Below are 16,934 nucleotides of genomic sequence, written 5' to 3'. Positions count from 1 at the left end.
CAAAAGATTACAGATACCACCTATCAAACACCAGTTCTGGGTCAGCGAACTTCCATATATTATCTCATTTAATCTTTGTATTCTTCCAACTGCATACTATTACCCAAATACTCCATTATACATATGAGAACATCAAGGCCTAAAGAAAGAATGTTAATAACATGCACACAGTCTTGGTGAATAACAGAGCTAGGACTTGGGCCTCCTTCTAACCCCAAAGTCTGTGCTCTTTCAAGTATCTTTGAGGCCAATGAGTCAAGCACTTTTGCACAAACATATAATTTTGTGCTTAACAATATAGTAGGAAAATGTGTTAAGCCTGAAAATTATTTATAATAGTGTAATTCTGCAAGTGACAATCACAAAGCAGGTACACAACATACTATTTCTAAGTTAAAAAAGTAAGGAAGGGGGAAAACAAGGAAAGGATGGGGTTGGAGGGAGGAAAAGAGAGGAGAGAGGCAGGAAGGAAAGCTGGTAAGAATTATTATTTTATGGAAGAGAAAATTCTGGGTAAGAAAAGGTAAAGCAAAGTTGAATAATTTACCTAAGATCCCTCAGCAAGCTAGAATCAAAAGCCAGAGGGAAAGCTTTAGGAGCTCTGACACAAAAACTCTTTTCACTTTCCCTTGACAAGTGGCTATATTTCTGCTGATGCTGAAAATGACTTCTCCTCCCAGGTAGGGAAAATAGGAAATCACTCACCAATTCATGGAAAGGACTCATGTTCTGTCCCTCCAGTTCCAGGTGTAGCACAGAGTTTAGGAATGCAGACTCTGGTTCCAGACCGCCTGGTTCATAAAGCAGCTCTACCTCGCATTAGCTCTGTGACCTTGGGCACATGATAGAAAGAAGTAACTTTGCTCCTAGGTAAACTATCTTGCAATTATAATTATGCACATTTAGCTCTTTTTCCATTTTTGTTAAAGTAGGGAATGAAAACAATCAAATTATTCAGGACTAAAGTGAATCTGAAGCCTGACTTATCTGGATGAACGGCTTCAACTTTCCCTTTCATGCTGACAGTGGAGACTTTGCAATTAAGAGAAGTCATTGATACTGATAAACTTACCATTTGTTTAGTGCTCATTATAATAGCAAATGTTTGATTTAGTATTTCCAATGTGCCAGGCACTGGACGAAGGGATTTTTGTGGATTATTTCATTTAATCTTCATAACCACCTTTGAGAAAGGTACTATTGGTCTGCCTGTTCAGCAGTTGGGGAAACTGAGGCTCAGGATTACGTGCTTAGCCAACCAAAGCAGGCCATCTAACTGGTGTCTATTTGGTCGATCACACCTCTGTTCTGTTGTCTCCTTCACCTCCTCTCAAATGATTCCTTCTAGCTAACACTTTAATTTCCAATAAAGTATTACTAAGTTACATAGTGATACCGCTCATAAGGGTACTCAGACAGTCATTTGTTTAAACAATCAAAACATCAGGGTAGAAAATGATTTTTACTGTTCATGCACTTGGACTGAACTGACAAGGAATTACAAAGCAAAGGTCACAACTTAGATGGCTGATGGCTTTAAAAGCCAGACATAAGCATAAGGACATTATTATTAAATAGTTTTCTAATGTGATCACAGCCACTTAAAATTGTCTTCAAAAATAGCATGAAAGAGGGTCAGAGCAAACTGATTAAAGTAATCCCTGATGCATCACTTTTTTCCCCCCAAGAAATTTTTTGAAACACAATTTTAAAATATTTTAAAATCTCCCCTCTGCCAAAACCAGTATCATTTTCTTTGAAAGACACCAAGGATTTGGCAGTAATTCTTAATTCCATAAAGTAAAAGGCATTTTTAGAGTTTCTAAGGGGCCTCCCTCACAACAGATGAGGCCTGCATTTGATGGCTAAGGACAGAGGGGTGGAAGAGGCTGGTGACCAAGCCCAGGCTCCCTGACTTGCGGGAGTCTTGTTGCTCATCACAACCATTTACACTCCTGGGTAGTGCTGAGGAGGTGGTGGTCAGAAGCACTGGTCCCTCATGCAGACACTCAACTTTGCCTGCTCTCAGTCTTGCCCATATAAGATTAAAAGACATCATCTACACACACACAAGCTCAGGTCTTTCAGATCGCATGGATACGTACATTTACACTTAAATATGGGTGCATTCTATTGCAGTGGTTAGGAGGAATCTAGTCTCTAGAATTAGACAGGCTTGGTTTGTAAACCAAGCTCTTCCACTTACTTGCATTTTTTTTCCTTTTAATCTTGGGCAAATTTTCTTAATATCTCTGAACTTTAGTTTCCGTATTTGTTTAAAAAAAATCAGTATCTCCTTCTTAACATTTTCTTTCTTTTTTTTTCTTTTGACTAGAATTGAATGAGATACCTGTGCGGTCTGTGGCACGGTGCCTCATCCATGGTGAGCAGCCAGATACTAACTTATTAACTAGTCATATCATTTCCTTATTCAATAAGCTATTCTTTCTCTCGTTAAGCAGCTTGTCTTTTGGCCTATTGTGTACAACTGTTTCCTTTCTCAGAAAGGGAAGAAAGGTAAAGAAGATCAAATTGGGGGAAAATTTTGTTGAATTTACTAAGAGTGCTTATGAGTGTTAAAAAAATAAAGTAGATAATATATAAATAAGGCAGTTAAGGCATTAATCTCTAAGGATTATTTTAATTCATTTATTCAGAATGCAAGTCTTATAGCCAAAGCCAGGTATTACTAATAATTAATTTATTCCCTACAGCATGTGGATTTGCGGTAATGCTCCATGATTCACTAATCTAGCAGAGAATGAAATGATTATTTACTAAGTGCAAGTCACTGTACTGTTAGACACTATCTTACTTAATCATCACATCAATACTATGATAGGTAGTTATTTCTGCACCCATTTTAAAGATCAGGAAAGTAAAATTCAGAGAAAAACACTTACTACAAGTCATACAGATAATAAGTGGCAGAACCAAGAATATATTTGATCTAGAACTCAATCCAATGTTTTCTATTTTCTTGCATGGTCTCCTGTTTTGGTTAGTAAATGATATTGCATATTCACTGAAAATTAATGCTGCAAATGGTGAACCAACTAGCCCTTCCAATCATCAACCAAACACATGTTTGTATAATAGACTCAGTATGGTAATTAAAATTTGCCTTCTGTTTAAAAAAAAAAAAAAAAAAAAAAGCTTCTTAAAAATATATCAGCACCAAACAACCTGAATCAGGTATCTACTCATTCCACAACATTCAATATGTATTTACTAAGCATCTACTATACATAAGCCACTCTGCTAGGCAACTAGAATCATGAAATTTTTGTCGTCCAAATTTTTTTTTTTAAAGATTTTATTTATTTATTTGACAGATAGTGAGAGCAGGAACACAAGCAGGGGGAGTGGGAGAGGGAGAAGCAGGCTTCCCGCCGAGCAGGGAGCCTGACGCGGGGCTCGATCCCAGGACCCTGGGATCATGACCTGAGCCGAAGGCAGACGCTTAATGACCAAGCCACCCGGGCGCCCCTGTTGTCCAAATTAATATCATTGGCAGCTGTTTTAATATCTGAACTGCTTTTCTTTTTTGATTCAATGTTTCTATAAACAGAATTTGTATCTTTGGGGTACTGAATAAGCCTCATGGATTCACTGTGGTTGGGCCAGCTAAATCTCTTTGGGTGTTAGTCTTGGCAATAACCACTTGGAGTTGGCAGAAGAAAGACCTTATCTCAGTTTCCTCATCTGTGAAATGGGATTTGAAAAAATAGTACCTACCTCCCAGAAGAAAAGTTCTATGAATTAATTGATCTTGGAACAGTTTTCTACTAAGTGCCATTTGGCATGAACTTAGTATGAGGGTGATTTGATTTTATAAAACAGTGACGGAAACTATTTAAAACAGCCACACATTTAAATGTCAAACACTTGTCACAGAACTACAGTAAATTTCCTTTCTTCAGGCTGAATCATTTGTGTGTGACATTTGTACAGAAGTACAAATAATGGTCAAATCAATTTGGGATTTAAAAGTGTATTGAAATGTTTAGGAGTAAAAAAGATCCAAGTTTCAAATAGTGGGGGGATGTCTACTATTTTCTAAATATTGTTAAGACATAGTACTATGGTCATGGAACATTATAAACAAACGTACTAAAATCTTAAAAATATTTTCCTGGGCAGGGGTTAAAAAAATGAAAAATTTTAAAACTTAAAAAAAAAAAAAAAAAAACCTGTTACAATTATTGCCAAAACAAGAATTACAGAAACCCTGTTTTGTGGCCCTGTGGCTTTTCTACACAGAATTTATTTTATCTAATATTAAAAACATGCTAAAAACCTGCTTTTCATTTTTCACAAATGTTTTCAAGCTCCCTTTTTATTCCTGCAGTTGAGTGCCCATTTTAGACCACCTGGAGGCAGAAAGCACCAGCCACCCTCCTCTACTGTGATAATTTATCTAACAAGCAGTCAAATAACGTGTTGGTCCGTCCTCTACTTAATGGAACAACATATCAGAGATGTCTGGGCAGGGCCAAATAAATAGAGCAGTTTTCTAAAATCACCAGAAGATCCAAACTAAAGCAATCACAGGAAGCTTTAGTTGATCATCAAAAACGTAAATCCCTAATGTGTTGACTATTTCAGAAGCATTAAAGTGTAGGTTGACACAGAACCCTAAATAATGATGTGTGACTGCCAAGGCTTGTTTTGTAATCCTTGGGTTTTCGAGATCACATTAGAAACCATTTCATATGAAACCTTGCCACCCTTCCTCCCTCTGCTCTCATCTGAAGGTCTGCAGTGAATATAAATTTTGATAGCCATCCATATGGACAACACATCCCAGGAGGGGCGCAAGGCCTTTGTAACACAACCCACTTTCTCTTCAATACTCTTCTTGGAAATCAAGGAATCTGTGTGTTTTCACAAGGCAGTTGCTTAGGAGGGCATTGAGAAAGGGACCCCAAGAAGCAGTGGAAAACTGCACAAGAGGGACCCTTACAATAGACAGCCACTATTAAATTGTCATTTCTATAGGTGAGCTGGTTACTATACCGTTCAAATGCTTGCATGAGGAGAAACAAGCCAATTATGACAGGAGTCTCCGTCCTGGAGTTTAGTCAAGGCACTTAAAATGGAAAGGTCACTGGCTTCAGAGATTTTATGTCAAGGTAAAAAAAAAAAAAAAGAGGGAAAAATTCTTAGCACCTACGGGGCTTTTGTTCAGAAGATGAACTTTTGCTCCAGAAAGGGCGACAGAGTGTGTGTATACAAGACAAACATAAGGGCCCGCTCTGGGCTGTGCTCTTGCCTCTCAAGTCTGCAGGGGGAGGCACATTATGCAATGGGGACCGCCCTTTCTGTAAAGGTGAAAGAGACCGAGGCTTGCTTTTTCAAGTGAGCACTGGCAGTGGGTTTGCTCTTGCTCTTGCCCTTTTCCACGGGAGCAAGGCATTCTTTGCAAGGCAACTGCTGGATTTTTGAGCTGCCGGTCTGGGCACCAGGAACAAAGAAAAGGAACCCTAACTGCCCCCATCAAGACCGCATTCTAATCCTCAGCACTCAAAGCCCCAAAGCAATAGCTACACCTGCAAAGTCAAGTGCTGAATTCCTGCATCCAGGTCGCTGGTGTATAGCTACTGCTACATGTTTAACTCTCTGGATCTCTGCCTTTTGTTTTGTCTGTTTTAGTAGGTAGAGCTCACTTGACTCTGTGGGCATTTAGAGTAGAAGAGCCTACTGTCATTGTCATGACCATATTTTCTGAGGAATCCATGGTCCGTTGTCTGGAGGAGAGGTCCAACTGATCTTCTAATATTCTCATGTCAACAACAAGAAAAGGACTGTCATGGCTCCTGACTGCTAAGGAAAACCTCTTGCTGGCTACTGGGCTTGCCCCAAACCTCAGCTAATGTCAGTTTTAGAGAGAAGCTAAGGAAAGAAGGCAGGCGGGCAGGCGAGAGGTGTTCCGAAGACTCTAGTAGATCTGCAAAAAGCCAGGGCAAGGAAAGACTCAGCCAAGGGTCATCCACGGAAACTGTCTTTTCCCTCAAGCAACAGGGCTACTCCCTCTTTTTTCAGCTTCTGTGCATCCAGCTACAGACCCCTCCTCTTCACTATCTTCTCAGGATTAACTCTAGGGTGCGATTCACAGTAATACTACTACCACTCAGAGACTTGCCTGTGACTTGCCCGTGACTTGCCCATGACTTGCCCAAGACTTGCCCAAGACTTGGGCAAGACTGGAGCCAGATCTGCACTGAATAGGACCCATTCCTCTGATTCTGCCCACTAAGACTTCTCCTGCATGACCAGACTCTCTCCATTTTCCACTCCCTGCACATAGATGCTGGAGACTGCAGGGGCAGCAAAGAGAAGCAAATACTGGGAGGCATTCATTACCTTTTGTAAGCGTACCTCCTCTGTCTGTCTGACCTTGCCTTAGGATTCTTCCTCCCCTAGAGAATTTAAAGGTAAGAAGAGAGAAAGATCCTCTTCAACTATGGATATTGCTAAAATAGGAAGTATAAATATCATTCTTATTATAGAGAATTATCAAGTAGTAGGTGAAATGGCTAAAAGTACAACGTCCTATAACTTAAATCTCTTTCATTTCTCCCCATTGACCGGTTCATAATCATAAAACAGTGGTTATAATTTGCATTCATACCAAACCAAAGCAATGGCTACATAAATCTCCAAATCAAAGGAAGTTTAAATGCCATGTGGTTCAAACCTCTTTTACTAGTATCTTAGAAATCGAAAATTTTAGAACTGGAAGGTGCTTAGAAATCACCTACTCCTACCTTCTCACATTACAGTTGAGGAAATCCAAGTTGGAAGAGATTAAAAGGCCTTCCCAAGTCATACAACTTAGTATCTGGGCTAGTAAAAGAACTCCATCCCCTAATATCCAAGTCAATGTGGCAACCTAGAAAAATAGTAAAATGTAGCCAAAAGAGAAAGAGAGCTACATAAAGAACAGTCTTTCTTTAGATGACATACATTGTGATTTTAAAAAAAGAACCATGAGGCCCCACCCATCTCCTTTTTTCTGGACAGAAGGAAATAGGTAGAGATGAAATAATGACAATTTTCTCAAACTCTTAACCTTTGTAAACAGTTTTTAGTATACACATACTTAAGTGAAAAGGCAAAAACATCTTGCTGCATCTATAAATTAGTAAGGCTATAGTCAATGGTTTCTATGAAATGAAGTCTATACAAAATAACTCTGAAAACAGCATAGATTATAAAAGCATCCTGGTGTTCCCTCAATTTGTTTTATAAACTGTTCTGATTACACAGGTGACTAACACCAAGAGTCTCTTGCATCTGCTCATGATTCATGTACTCTTTTCCATCCAGTACATGATAAAGATCAAAGATCAAAGATAAAAGATCATTCCTCAGATTTATATCCAATTGCTTTACACCCTAATTTACAAAGGGGAGCATTAAGGTAATCGAGAAAAAAAAAAATCTTACAAACTTGCATAATGAAAAAAAAAAAAGTTACTGCATGTTGCCAGGTTAAGGACACCCTGCAAAAATGAATGCATGGCCTCCCTCAGAAAAGCAAGTATCTTTAGTCTACAATAAACTCTCAGAATCACACGGAGGCAACTTAGAAAGCAAGAGTCTGGAAGTATGGAACTGAATCAGATATGGTAACAATATTTCCAGTTTCTACTTTTATTTTCAATTCTAATGCTCTTATTTAGTTTTACCTTTAAAGAAAAACTTGAAAGGTTAAACATCGCTCATGCCACATAGTGCCTTTGTTTTCACACAATCCTAGTTTGATGTGTGTTAATCACAGTCTGTAAACAGATAACAACCTATAATGGGAGGCACTGAATCCATAGATCCAGATTTTATAAAAACTTGGTCTCTCTGCTTTGCTGGTTAAGCATCATTTAGACGCAATAGCCAGTTTTTCACTGGCTTATTAAGTTGCCAGCAAGGCGATTCTCTTCTCAGGGGCAATAAATTCTGATTGTAACTACAGTAAGCCACTGTGCTGGGATAAAGACCTATATAAAATTTTGTTTAATTCTTTACAATCATCACATGAGAAGAATCTTTATAACTAGTTGATAATCATCATACAGATTATAAACTGTAAATCCTAAGAAGTTTAACCATTTGCCTGAGGGTCATTTGTTTTACCAGTGGTAAAACAGAAATCAGAATTTAAGTCTTCAAAAGCAAGAGCCTAGGATCTTTCCATTATAGCTTAGGTACTCCCTAGACGGATGGGGAAGGCACATGCAATGGGGTTCAATGGACCATGCAAGAAACTTTCCTCCAATATTCTGACTAGCTATTTAGGCAGGGATTTTTTTTTTTTTTATGTTATTTATAGTGATGGGAGAATTTCAGTCACTTATAATTAAAGAAAAAAATGTGACACAATTGCTATCTTCAAATTGGTAGTTAGACATAAATAAAATTTAGCAATTTTAACTGGTTTGGCTCAGGCCCTCAGATTTCCATATGGTTACTTTCCTTGTTTTCTATTAAATGTAACTGACTTAGCACTTTTAAAGTCTTGGCAGAATGTATCAATTAAAAGTATATAAATTAGAATTATTCAAAGCATGCATTCCAAATTGAGTGACTTTAAGGACAAAATTTAAAAATGCTCTTTTCATAAATGTTAATTTTTTTCTAAAAACTTGCATCATCACACAGATGACAAATTTCATGAAGACAAAAAAAAAAAGACATTCCAATTTTCTTTGGAATAACATAAACTAACAAGCATTCTATTTGTTTCTCTTCTGAGAATTAATGTGTGCCTAAAATGGCCTTTCTACACTGTTTTCAAGATGAATTTTTCCTGTTTTAGTATTTCTAAAACTGACAGCAGTCATGAAAACTCTCACAAACCATCTCAAAACTAAAATATGAGTACAACATTGATAAACATGGCATGAGGCCCATTAAACTGACAGCTCTTTTCTAATTGGTCTTGCCAAATATGCTGCACAATTGTTATTTAATATACCAGTATATCAGAGCATTACATTGAAAAAAACAACTATATACTGAAATAGATGTTCTTTCTAAACCAGTGCCACAATTCTCTTCAGAAACTGTAAAACCACACAATATGAATAAAATACAATCAGAAAGATGCAAAGCACATTCATTTCTGTAGGCTCCTGACTCAATTTATTGTTACAATTGCTCCTAAGGACTATTGCCCGTTTAATTGTTTCCCAAATACTGAAGTCCACCACCCAAGCTAAATAAATGACAGAATCATTTATCAAACCCCAAGTGGTTGTTGATGGAATTTCCACACTTACTTGGCTTGAGTGAAAAGCCAGAATACCTGTGTGTCTCTGGGATTCTTGGAGAAATTACAATTCAAGTTAAAACTTATTATTCTTATTACTATTATTAAATTCTCATTTTGTATCTTGGGTAACGGAAACGTACAGAATCATTGTCTTATGATAGAACTCTGGTATCGATGCCATATTTATAAATGATTACTTAAACTGTTGAACATTAATAGACATTCCTCCCTGGCAAGGATAACATTAGATGCAGTAGAACAAATGACCTTACTTATTAATGTCTAATTTCCTTATGCTATTCTCCATCCACATAGAAATTGCACAGAAAATTTCTTTCTAACTTTTGGATTAGGAAATGTAACAATTTGAAGGAGGATCTAATCCCCCTCCCTACTTCCATGATTTTATTTATTTCCGACTATTTCCAAGTGTCTTCCTTTGCAGTGGCAAGAATGTGGAATTGCTAGAAGTATCCTTAAAGGAAACCTTGAAGGTCATTAGATCCCAGGCAATGAATGCCTTCATTCAACAAGGGCACTGCCCTCCTTTGCCTGCAAATCCTTTAACATCAGCAAGATCCCCCAAGGGCTTGCACTTTAACTTGGTTGGAGCAGGTCACATTTCTAAAATACTTAGTCTCAAATGTCCCTGGTCGGCAGCACTGAGTCACTAACGCCACAGCGTTTCAGGCTAGATCAACCTCTTTCTAGTTTTCAATGGAATTATTCCATGTAATCCGATTTACACAGCCATTTAATCAAAGCGAGAAAGGAGATTACAGAGCTCACATTTGTTTTGCAAAGCAAGGGTGCAAGGATCATCAATCCTCCTGACTCTCAAAGTGACATGGTAGTACATCGTCTCCCTTTGGAGTGTTGGACATTAACCTGATCTGTCTCCTGTGTTCTTGTTTAAATAAGGTTTAGGCTTTTTTTTTTTTTTTTTTTTCCTGAACTAGAAGGTAGCGGTTTCTCCACCGGCTCTCACCACTACCATTCAGGTGAGATGCTACTGTAACAAGAATTGGTCCCCTGCCCTTATTATTCCACAAAGCAAAAAGCTTGTACAAGTCAAATAATTACATTACAACATTACAACTTTTTCTTTTGGTGCCAGTCTCTAACATTCACATTTCAACAGCACAGTGTGGTGATCCTGGGTGTGGTGTTCAATGCTTTGCCTATAAACTAACCTGCTTGCCCCAGGAACCTGTGCTCCCCTCCTTAGTCTTGGGCAGCTGCCCTCCAAACTGCACAAACCTTTCTGCCAGGAAACGTCCCTTCCCCCTGCCCTTTCCACCTGTGCATTGGGCTCCATTCTTCCTACTTCCTTCTGAATGTGTACATTTCCCAGGCCCACACATCAATTTAAAACAGGATAGGAACCAATTCATTCAGTAAAGCATTTTCAGCACATGGATACCTTCATTCTAAACAGACGATTTGGACAAATTCTCAATTTCCTTTTATCCCCACCACTTCCAGCCCCTCGGAATTGCAATCTCTGATAGATCCTCTTGGGGGGTGAAAGGGCAGCTTTACCCAACTCGGGGCAGATAACACAGATAAATTCCTAAGGGGAGAAGTGGGAAGAGGTAAGAACTGCAATGGAGAAAGGAACTCTGAGTGGGAGTACCATGGCAGCCCCTTGCAAACTATAAGCCAGATAGATATCTGCTTCAAGGGGGAAAAAAAAAATTCTAATTGTACCCCTGGGCGGTGCTTTACTCACAGTGTTTATGTATAATGCACAATTTAGCAGCCCTGGGAAATTACCTCAATAACTATCATTAGAGGTGCCTATTTAAAAAAACAAAACAAACAACAACAAACTTTTTTTCTCTTCGGTACTGGAAGAAGGTGGGTGCAATGTGGTGGTATTACCCCCCATCTATGGCTCCCTGGAAACTCACCCACAGCCGCAAACCTGGCAAAGACCGCGCAGAGCCAAGTTTCCGGGGCTGGCCGGGCAGGTTCTCCACCCTGCGGAGCGCCGCTGCTAAGGAGCGGCGGCACCCGAGTCCGCACGAGCCCCGCGCCCACCTCGGGGCTGCACAAAAACCTGGGTTCGAGAGTGAGCGAGCGTGGTGCGCTGGGAGCTGTTTTGTAATCTCCCGGAATCCACGGGAAAATATCTCCCGTGCAAAGAAATGCCTTCTCGTGGTAACTTAACTCCCCGGCCAAAGAGCAGATCCTTCCATTTTACAGGAACTGCGGTTCCGACTGACAGCTCCAAACTTAACGGCAGCGGCTCCAAACTTGACAACAGCTCCCTCTCAACGCTCCCACTCCTTCTCTCTGGCTCACCCGGCCAGGGCGGCTCCGACTCGCACGCCACGCCCGCCTCCCTCGCAACCTCTGGGCTCGTCCCGCGGGCACAGCCCCACACGCCCCGGCAGCCGGTGCCGAGACGAGCCGGCCTCTCCCAGGCTCCGGGCGCGATTTTCTAGGAGAGGCGGCAGGCTCCCGGCGCGCCCTACTCACTTGTGTCTTCTTCATAAGGAAAGGCAGCGCGGTGATCCAGCCCAGGCAGCGGTGTGGCGACTCCGTTTAGATGTTCTGGAGCTCCAGCATATTGCACGAGCGGCGGCTGCAGCTAGTCCACGCATTGGGTAGCCCGAGCGCAGCGCCCCCTCCACGGCCCGTGCTGCCCGCGGCGCTCCTCGTCCCGGCACAAGGCGGCAAGTGAAGCCTGGGCCGGCGCGCCGCCAACACTTTTATACCGGTCCCTCCCGCCTGCTCCGGACACGCCTCCTTCCCTTCCGGAGCCCTGGGAAGCGAGACGGGGCAGGGGCGCGGCGGGGAGACCCGGGAGGGCAGCCAGAGCGCGGCCAAGGCCCCCGAAGTTGGACAGATCAGGCCAAGCGCTTCCCCTCGCCTGGCCGCCGTGCGCGCACACCAGAGAGAAGCCACGGGGGCGCCGAGGGTGAAGCTGAACCTGCAGCCGCCTCTAGCGCCGCGTGCCGGGTGCAGCGAGTCCCAGCTCGGCCTCTCAGCTCCGCCGGGGTTCACCTGGTACCGCCCGGGGACAGACGCGCGCTAGCGAGAGCTGGGAGCTCCCCCCTTTTCCACTGGGGCGGTTCGCTAGAAGAGTTCACTGGGTGCCTAGCAAAGAATTCAGCCCGCCCCGCCTTGGGGGCGGGGATGGGGTGGGGGAGCTTAATTGGAATCTGAATCTGTAGTTAGGCCATTGTCTTATCTCCTCTATTTTCTTTTTTAATAATTTAGTCAATGAATATAATTAAAAAAATTGTTGACTCGGGGTTAAGTATTGCTAAGGGAGATGCTATTTTCAGAATGGTTTACAGCTGCTTCTTTAGAAATTAACATTAAGGGCGCCTGGGTGGCTCAGTTGGTTAAGCGGCTGCCTTCGGCTCAGGTCATGATCCTGGAGTCCCGCATCGGGCTCCCTGCTCGGCGGGGAGTCTGCTTCTCCCTCTGACCCTCCCCCCTCTCATGTGCTCTCTCTCATTCTCTCTCTCTCTCTCTCAAATAAATAAATAAAATCTTTAAAAAAAATTAACATTAAAAGAGAAGCCATAGATTATTAAATGTGCAGGTCGATAACAGCAAGTGTTTGAAAGTTGTACTTTTTTGTTAGCGATATATTCGAAATTAGAAAGATAATGAAAAAACAGTGATAATAGCTAATACCATTATGTGATGCACTTAATTACATACCAGGTGTCATGCATAGGACTTTTGGTAGATTCTTTTAGTAAATCTTTTCCTCAAATCTATTGTATAGGTCCTATCATTTTTATTCCCATTTTTATGGATGATGAAACAGAGGCTTAGGTCAATTTTCCCAAACCACAGCTAGTAAATGGTACAACTTAATTTGAATTCAGAGCCCTCTGGCTATATAGCCTTTAAAAAAGTACTTAGAACAAGGATTTTATTGCCTCTCCAAAACCCTTCTATTTTCGTTCTTGTAACTGGAGACCATTAAAAAGAATTGTGTTAATTTTTTAAAAGAAAATGTTAACCAGACATAACATCAATAATTTTTGGGAACAAGAATAATGTATAAATTTAGGAATTAGGTATTTTAATGAGAGTAGGATTCCAAATTTGCATTAATTAGTTCAGTGTGCCTTTGTTAAAAAATAAATATGCCAAACTTATAACCCTGAGAGCAGAAACTAGGTAAAATTTGAAGTTCACTGGGTTAGTTTTCTATGGCTGCTGTAACAAATAACCACAAATTTAATGGCTTAAAACAACACAACTGCATTATCTTACAGTTTGGAGATTGGGAGTCCAAGATGGATTTCCCTGGGCTAAGTGTAGGTGGTAGTGCCGCATATGCCTTATAGAAGCTCTAGGGGAGACTTCCTTGTCTTGCCTGTTTCGGCTTCTAGAAGCTGTCCACGTTCTTTGGCTCATGGCCTCCTTCATCTTCAAAGTCGGTAAAGGTGAGTTGAGTTCTTCTGGCCTCAAACCACTCTGACTTTCCTTTCCATCTCCCTCTTCTACTTCTAAGGGCCTTGCGGATAATCCGGGAAAATCTGCCTATTTTAAAGTTAGCTGGTTTACAATAATAACTCCATCTGCAATCTTAATTCCCCTTTGCCATGTAACATAGCATATTCACAGGTTCCAGGGATTAGGATGTTGACATCTTTGGGGGGTCATTATTCTTTTTGCCACATTCACTTAATAGCAAACAAATTTGGGGACTTGGTATGTCACTGTGCATCCTTCAGCAAGTGCTTTGCTCCACGTGGCTGGAGCTCCCAACTAGAAGACCACTTCCCTGTCCATAGTTAATGAAAATAAATGTTTGAAAAAAAGAACCACAAGAAAAGTTCACAGTACTAAACGATTGTTTTTACTTTCAATCAGAATGGTGCTGCAAACCACTTTAAGCAGAAGTGGAAAGAAGCCTGAAAACAGAAGTATGACAGCATTAGATAATCATTTAATTAATGACTCCACCCAGGTAATCCCAATTTTAACCAGCCCTTGGGGGTAATTTTGCTATGCCAAAATCTTCCAAACACTTCATATATGTGTGTGTGTGTGTGTGTGTGTATCACATTATATATATATAATGCATAAAGGATCTACACTCCTGAAATGTATTACTATAATAGAAAGGGAAATGAGTATGAAAAAGGTTGTTTCAGATCCTACTGCAGGCTCTATGACCTTGCCTCAAATCATGGGTATAGCAGTGTGACACGCATAGCTGTAAAGGTTCCCAGGATGATTTTAGGTGGTGCACAGATTAATATTTTTGTTTATTTTATCAAATGAGTATGAATTAAAATGTATATATTTTATATAATATGCATATATATCACATCAAACAGATGATTCCAAGTTGTTTCTTAGAAAAAAATTTAAAGGGTCAATTTAAAGACAGTTTAGTGTATAATATTAAATAAATAATAACTAGTACTAAGGGAAGGCATATGTGACAAAAATCATGAAGTTGGTAGAATTACAAAAACTTGGCAAACATCAATCTAACCATACTAATTTTATGAAACTAATAGAAAGGAAGGGCTAATAAATTAGGCCAGGTTTAAAGAAACCAGGAGGTGAACCTCTCAGAAATTCAGGTGAATTTCTTTTTATTCAACTAAGTCATTCATCTCAATACTCAAATATATTCATCTTCTACAGTGTGCTCTCACCCTCTCTCCCCCCTCCTCCCTCCTTTTCCCTTCTCAATTCTGTCTCCTCCTCCCACCTGCACAGCTCAATGACTCTAGCTACATTTAAATCATCAGACTTTCTTTTTATTTATTTATTTATTTAATTTATTTATTTATTTATTTTCATCACTGACTTTCTTATCCATAACTATATCCTTTGTTTCCTTCATATTGCTCACCACAGTTTTGCTGCATAATCATGTTATTTGAAATCAAGTCAAGAGAATAAAAAGCAGATATCAAAGAGATTAGAAAGAGCTAGTATGCAATTCAAAGATTCTCCAGCAAGCTCATGGGAGGTCAAAAGTGGGTCAGAAAGACTGAGATCTCCCTTGAACGCAGACCTTTGGAGGAGACACAGGCCAGTATCCAGTCCTTTAGCAGAAGAAAACCAGGAGCTACTTAAAAGTGAACAAGTATCAGGGCTATGCCCCAAGTGGATAGGAGACATGGGGAATGTTTTCTTGCAAAAATAGTAGGCTCCCATTATAGGGTTCAGGGAGTTCAACATTTGGTACATTTTGAAGAAAGTCTCTCCATGATAATCTCATCTTTACTTGCATTCTTTCAATGCTACTTTGTCCATCATGCTGTTTTGATTAATTGTTGGAAACAGTTTATGTTTTTCAGTTTAATATTTTTTGTTGTTACGAGACAGGTCTAATTTAGTAAATAAGTCTTGTAAGTCTTGTCTCATGCATGTGAAACATCTCTTGTTTATTTACCATTTTGTGACTGCCCTGTGTTAGACACACATGTTGTTTTCAATACCTTTCTTTAAAAAACAGGCACCCCAAACTAAAACTGCTGTTGTCTGACCAGGCCAGACCAGAGGGTTGCCATCCATTCCCATCTTTGGGAGAGATGGAAATGGAGAATCACATTTTGATTATGTAACTTCCTCTGCTGAAAACTCTTTGGTGGCTTGTCATTTGCTCTTGGGATAAAGAAATAAATACTTTAGCAAAGGCTTCACAGCTTCCAGGGTCTGACCCCTTGCTGCCTTTCCAAAGTCAATTCATTTTGTGCTCCCCTGCTCAGACAAGGGCCTTCTTTCTGTTCCTCATAATTTCTCCCCATTTCAGAGCCTCTGCATATCTCCTTCCTTTTGCCTCCACTTATACCACTTTGCTCAACCCTTTTCTCTTTGACTAGTAAATATCTTCTCATCCTCATTAGCTCTCAACTCAATATTCTCTATATTCTCTTCCTTAGGCAGGCTTTCTCTAACCTCTGATTCGGTCAACTCCCCTCTTAATATAAACTCCAGTATGAATTCCTTCTCTTGTGTAGCACTTAACAAAGCAGCTACAGTTTAACATTTGTCTGGGTGAGTATTTGATTAAAGTCATTGACTATGACTGTCCTCACTCATTATTTTATTGTCAGTTTCAAGTCCAGTGAGCAGAACATAGTGAATTTTTTAAAAAATTTTTTTATTGTTATGTTAACCACCATACATTACATCATTAGTTTTTGATGTAGTGTTCCATGATTCATTGTTTGTGCATAACACCCAGTGCTCCATGCAGAATGTGCCCTCTTTAATACCCATCACCAGGCTAACCCATCTTCCCACCCCCCTCCCCTCTAGAACCCCATAGTGAATCTCTTAATACTGCTCTAAGTTACTGATGCCAGACATGAGGCAGGGATTGTGCTAGGCCCTTAGTTTATACTATGTCACTAACTTCTCACAACAATTATGTAAGAGAGATAATTTTTCTATTTGATAAATAAGGAAACTGAGAACCAACAAGATAAAGTAGTTTTTTAAATGTCCTTCAAACAGTAAGTAGAAAGAGCATTGCTTTAATCCAGGCATATAGACTATGGTAAGCATTTATTATCTGCCCAGCACACTTTCTTATTCTTCTTTTCTGCTATCAGCACCCCCACTTCCTTCCAGTAGAATTCACAGTGGATTTCATATATTTCATGAGGGATTGTAATTCACAAGGCTCTTCGTGGGCCCTCCCCCCCCACCCCCCTGC

General features: G+C 40.2%; 1 protein-coding gene and 1 long non-coding RNA gene across 19 annotated transcripts in view; one reads left to right on the top strand and one right to left on the bottom strand.

The window, feature by feature from the left end:
• The window catches only part of KITLG (KIT ligand), a 200,069-nt gene extending 188,097 nt beyond the window's left edge, over positions 1-11,972 (bottom strand). For 8 of the 18 annotated variants that reach the window (XM_064590818.1, XM_064590816.1, XM_064590815.1 and 5 more), the window contains exons 1-2: positions 11,759-11,965; positions 706-832 (exon numbers count right to left, since the gene is read on the bottom strand). In XM_064590818.1, coding sequence (XP_064446888.1) covers positions 706-726 — 21 coding nt within the window. In that variant the 5' untranslated portion in view covers positions 727-832; positions 11,759-11,965. Of the gene's footprint in view, positions 1-705; positions 833-11,758 lie in introns of all 18 variants that reach the window. The other 10 variants (XM_064590821.1, XM_054506892.2, XM_054506891.2 and 7 more) reach the window with 6 other exon arrangements.
• A 157-nt stretch (positions 11,973-12,129) lies between these two features.
• LOC129045776 (uncharacterized) overlaps positions 12,130-16,934 on the top strand; it is a 305,866-nt gene continuing 301,061 nt past the window's right edge. Inside the window, exons 1-3 of the long non-coding RNA XR_010411424.1 lie at positions 12,130-12,289; positions 13,522-13,692; positions 14,123-14,219. This is a non-coding gene — a long non-coding RNA (uncharacterized LOC129045776). The remainder of the gene's footprint in view (positions 12,290-13,521; positions 13,693-14,122; positions 14,220-16,934) is intronic.

This window comes from Mirounga angustirostris, unplaced genomic scaffold, assembly GCF_029215605.1.
Source record: "Mirounga angustirostris isolate CCGP_5_RB_7025 unplaced genomic scaffold, mMirAng1.0.hap1 SCAF_5, whole genome shotgun sequence".
NCBI lineage: Eukaryota > Metazoa > Chordata > Mammalia > Carnivora > Phocidae > Mirounga > Mirounga angustirostris.
Note: the sequence above shows the minus strand (reverse complement) of the source record. Positions and strands in the feature narration are given on the sequence as shown.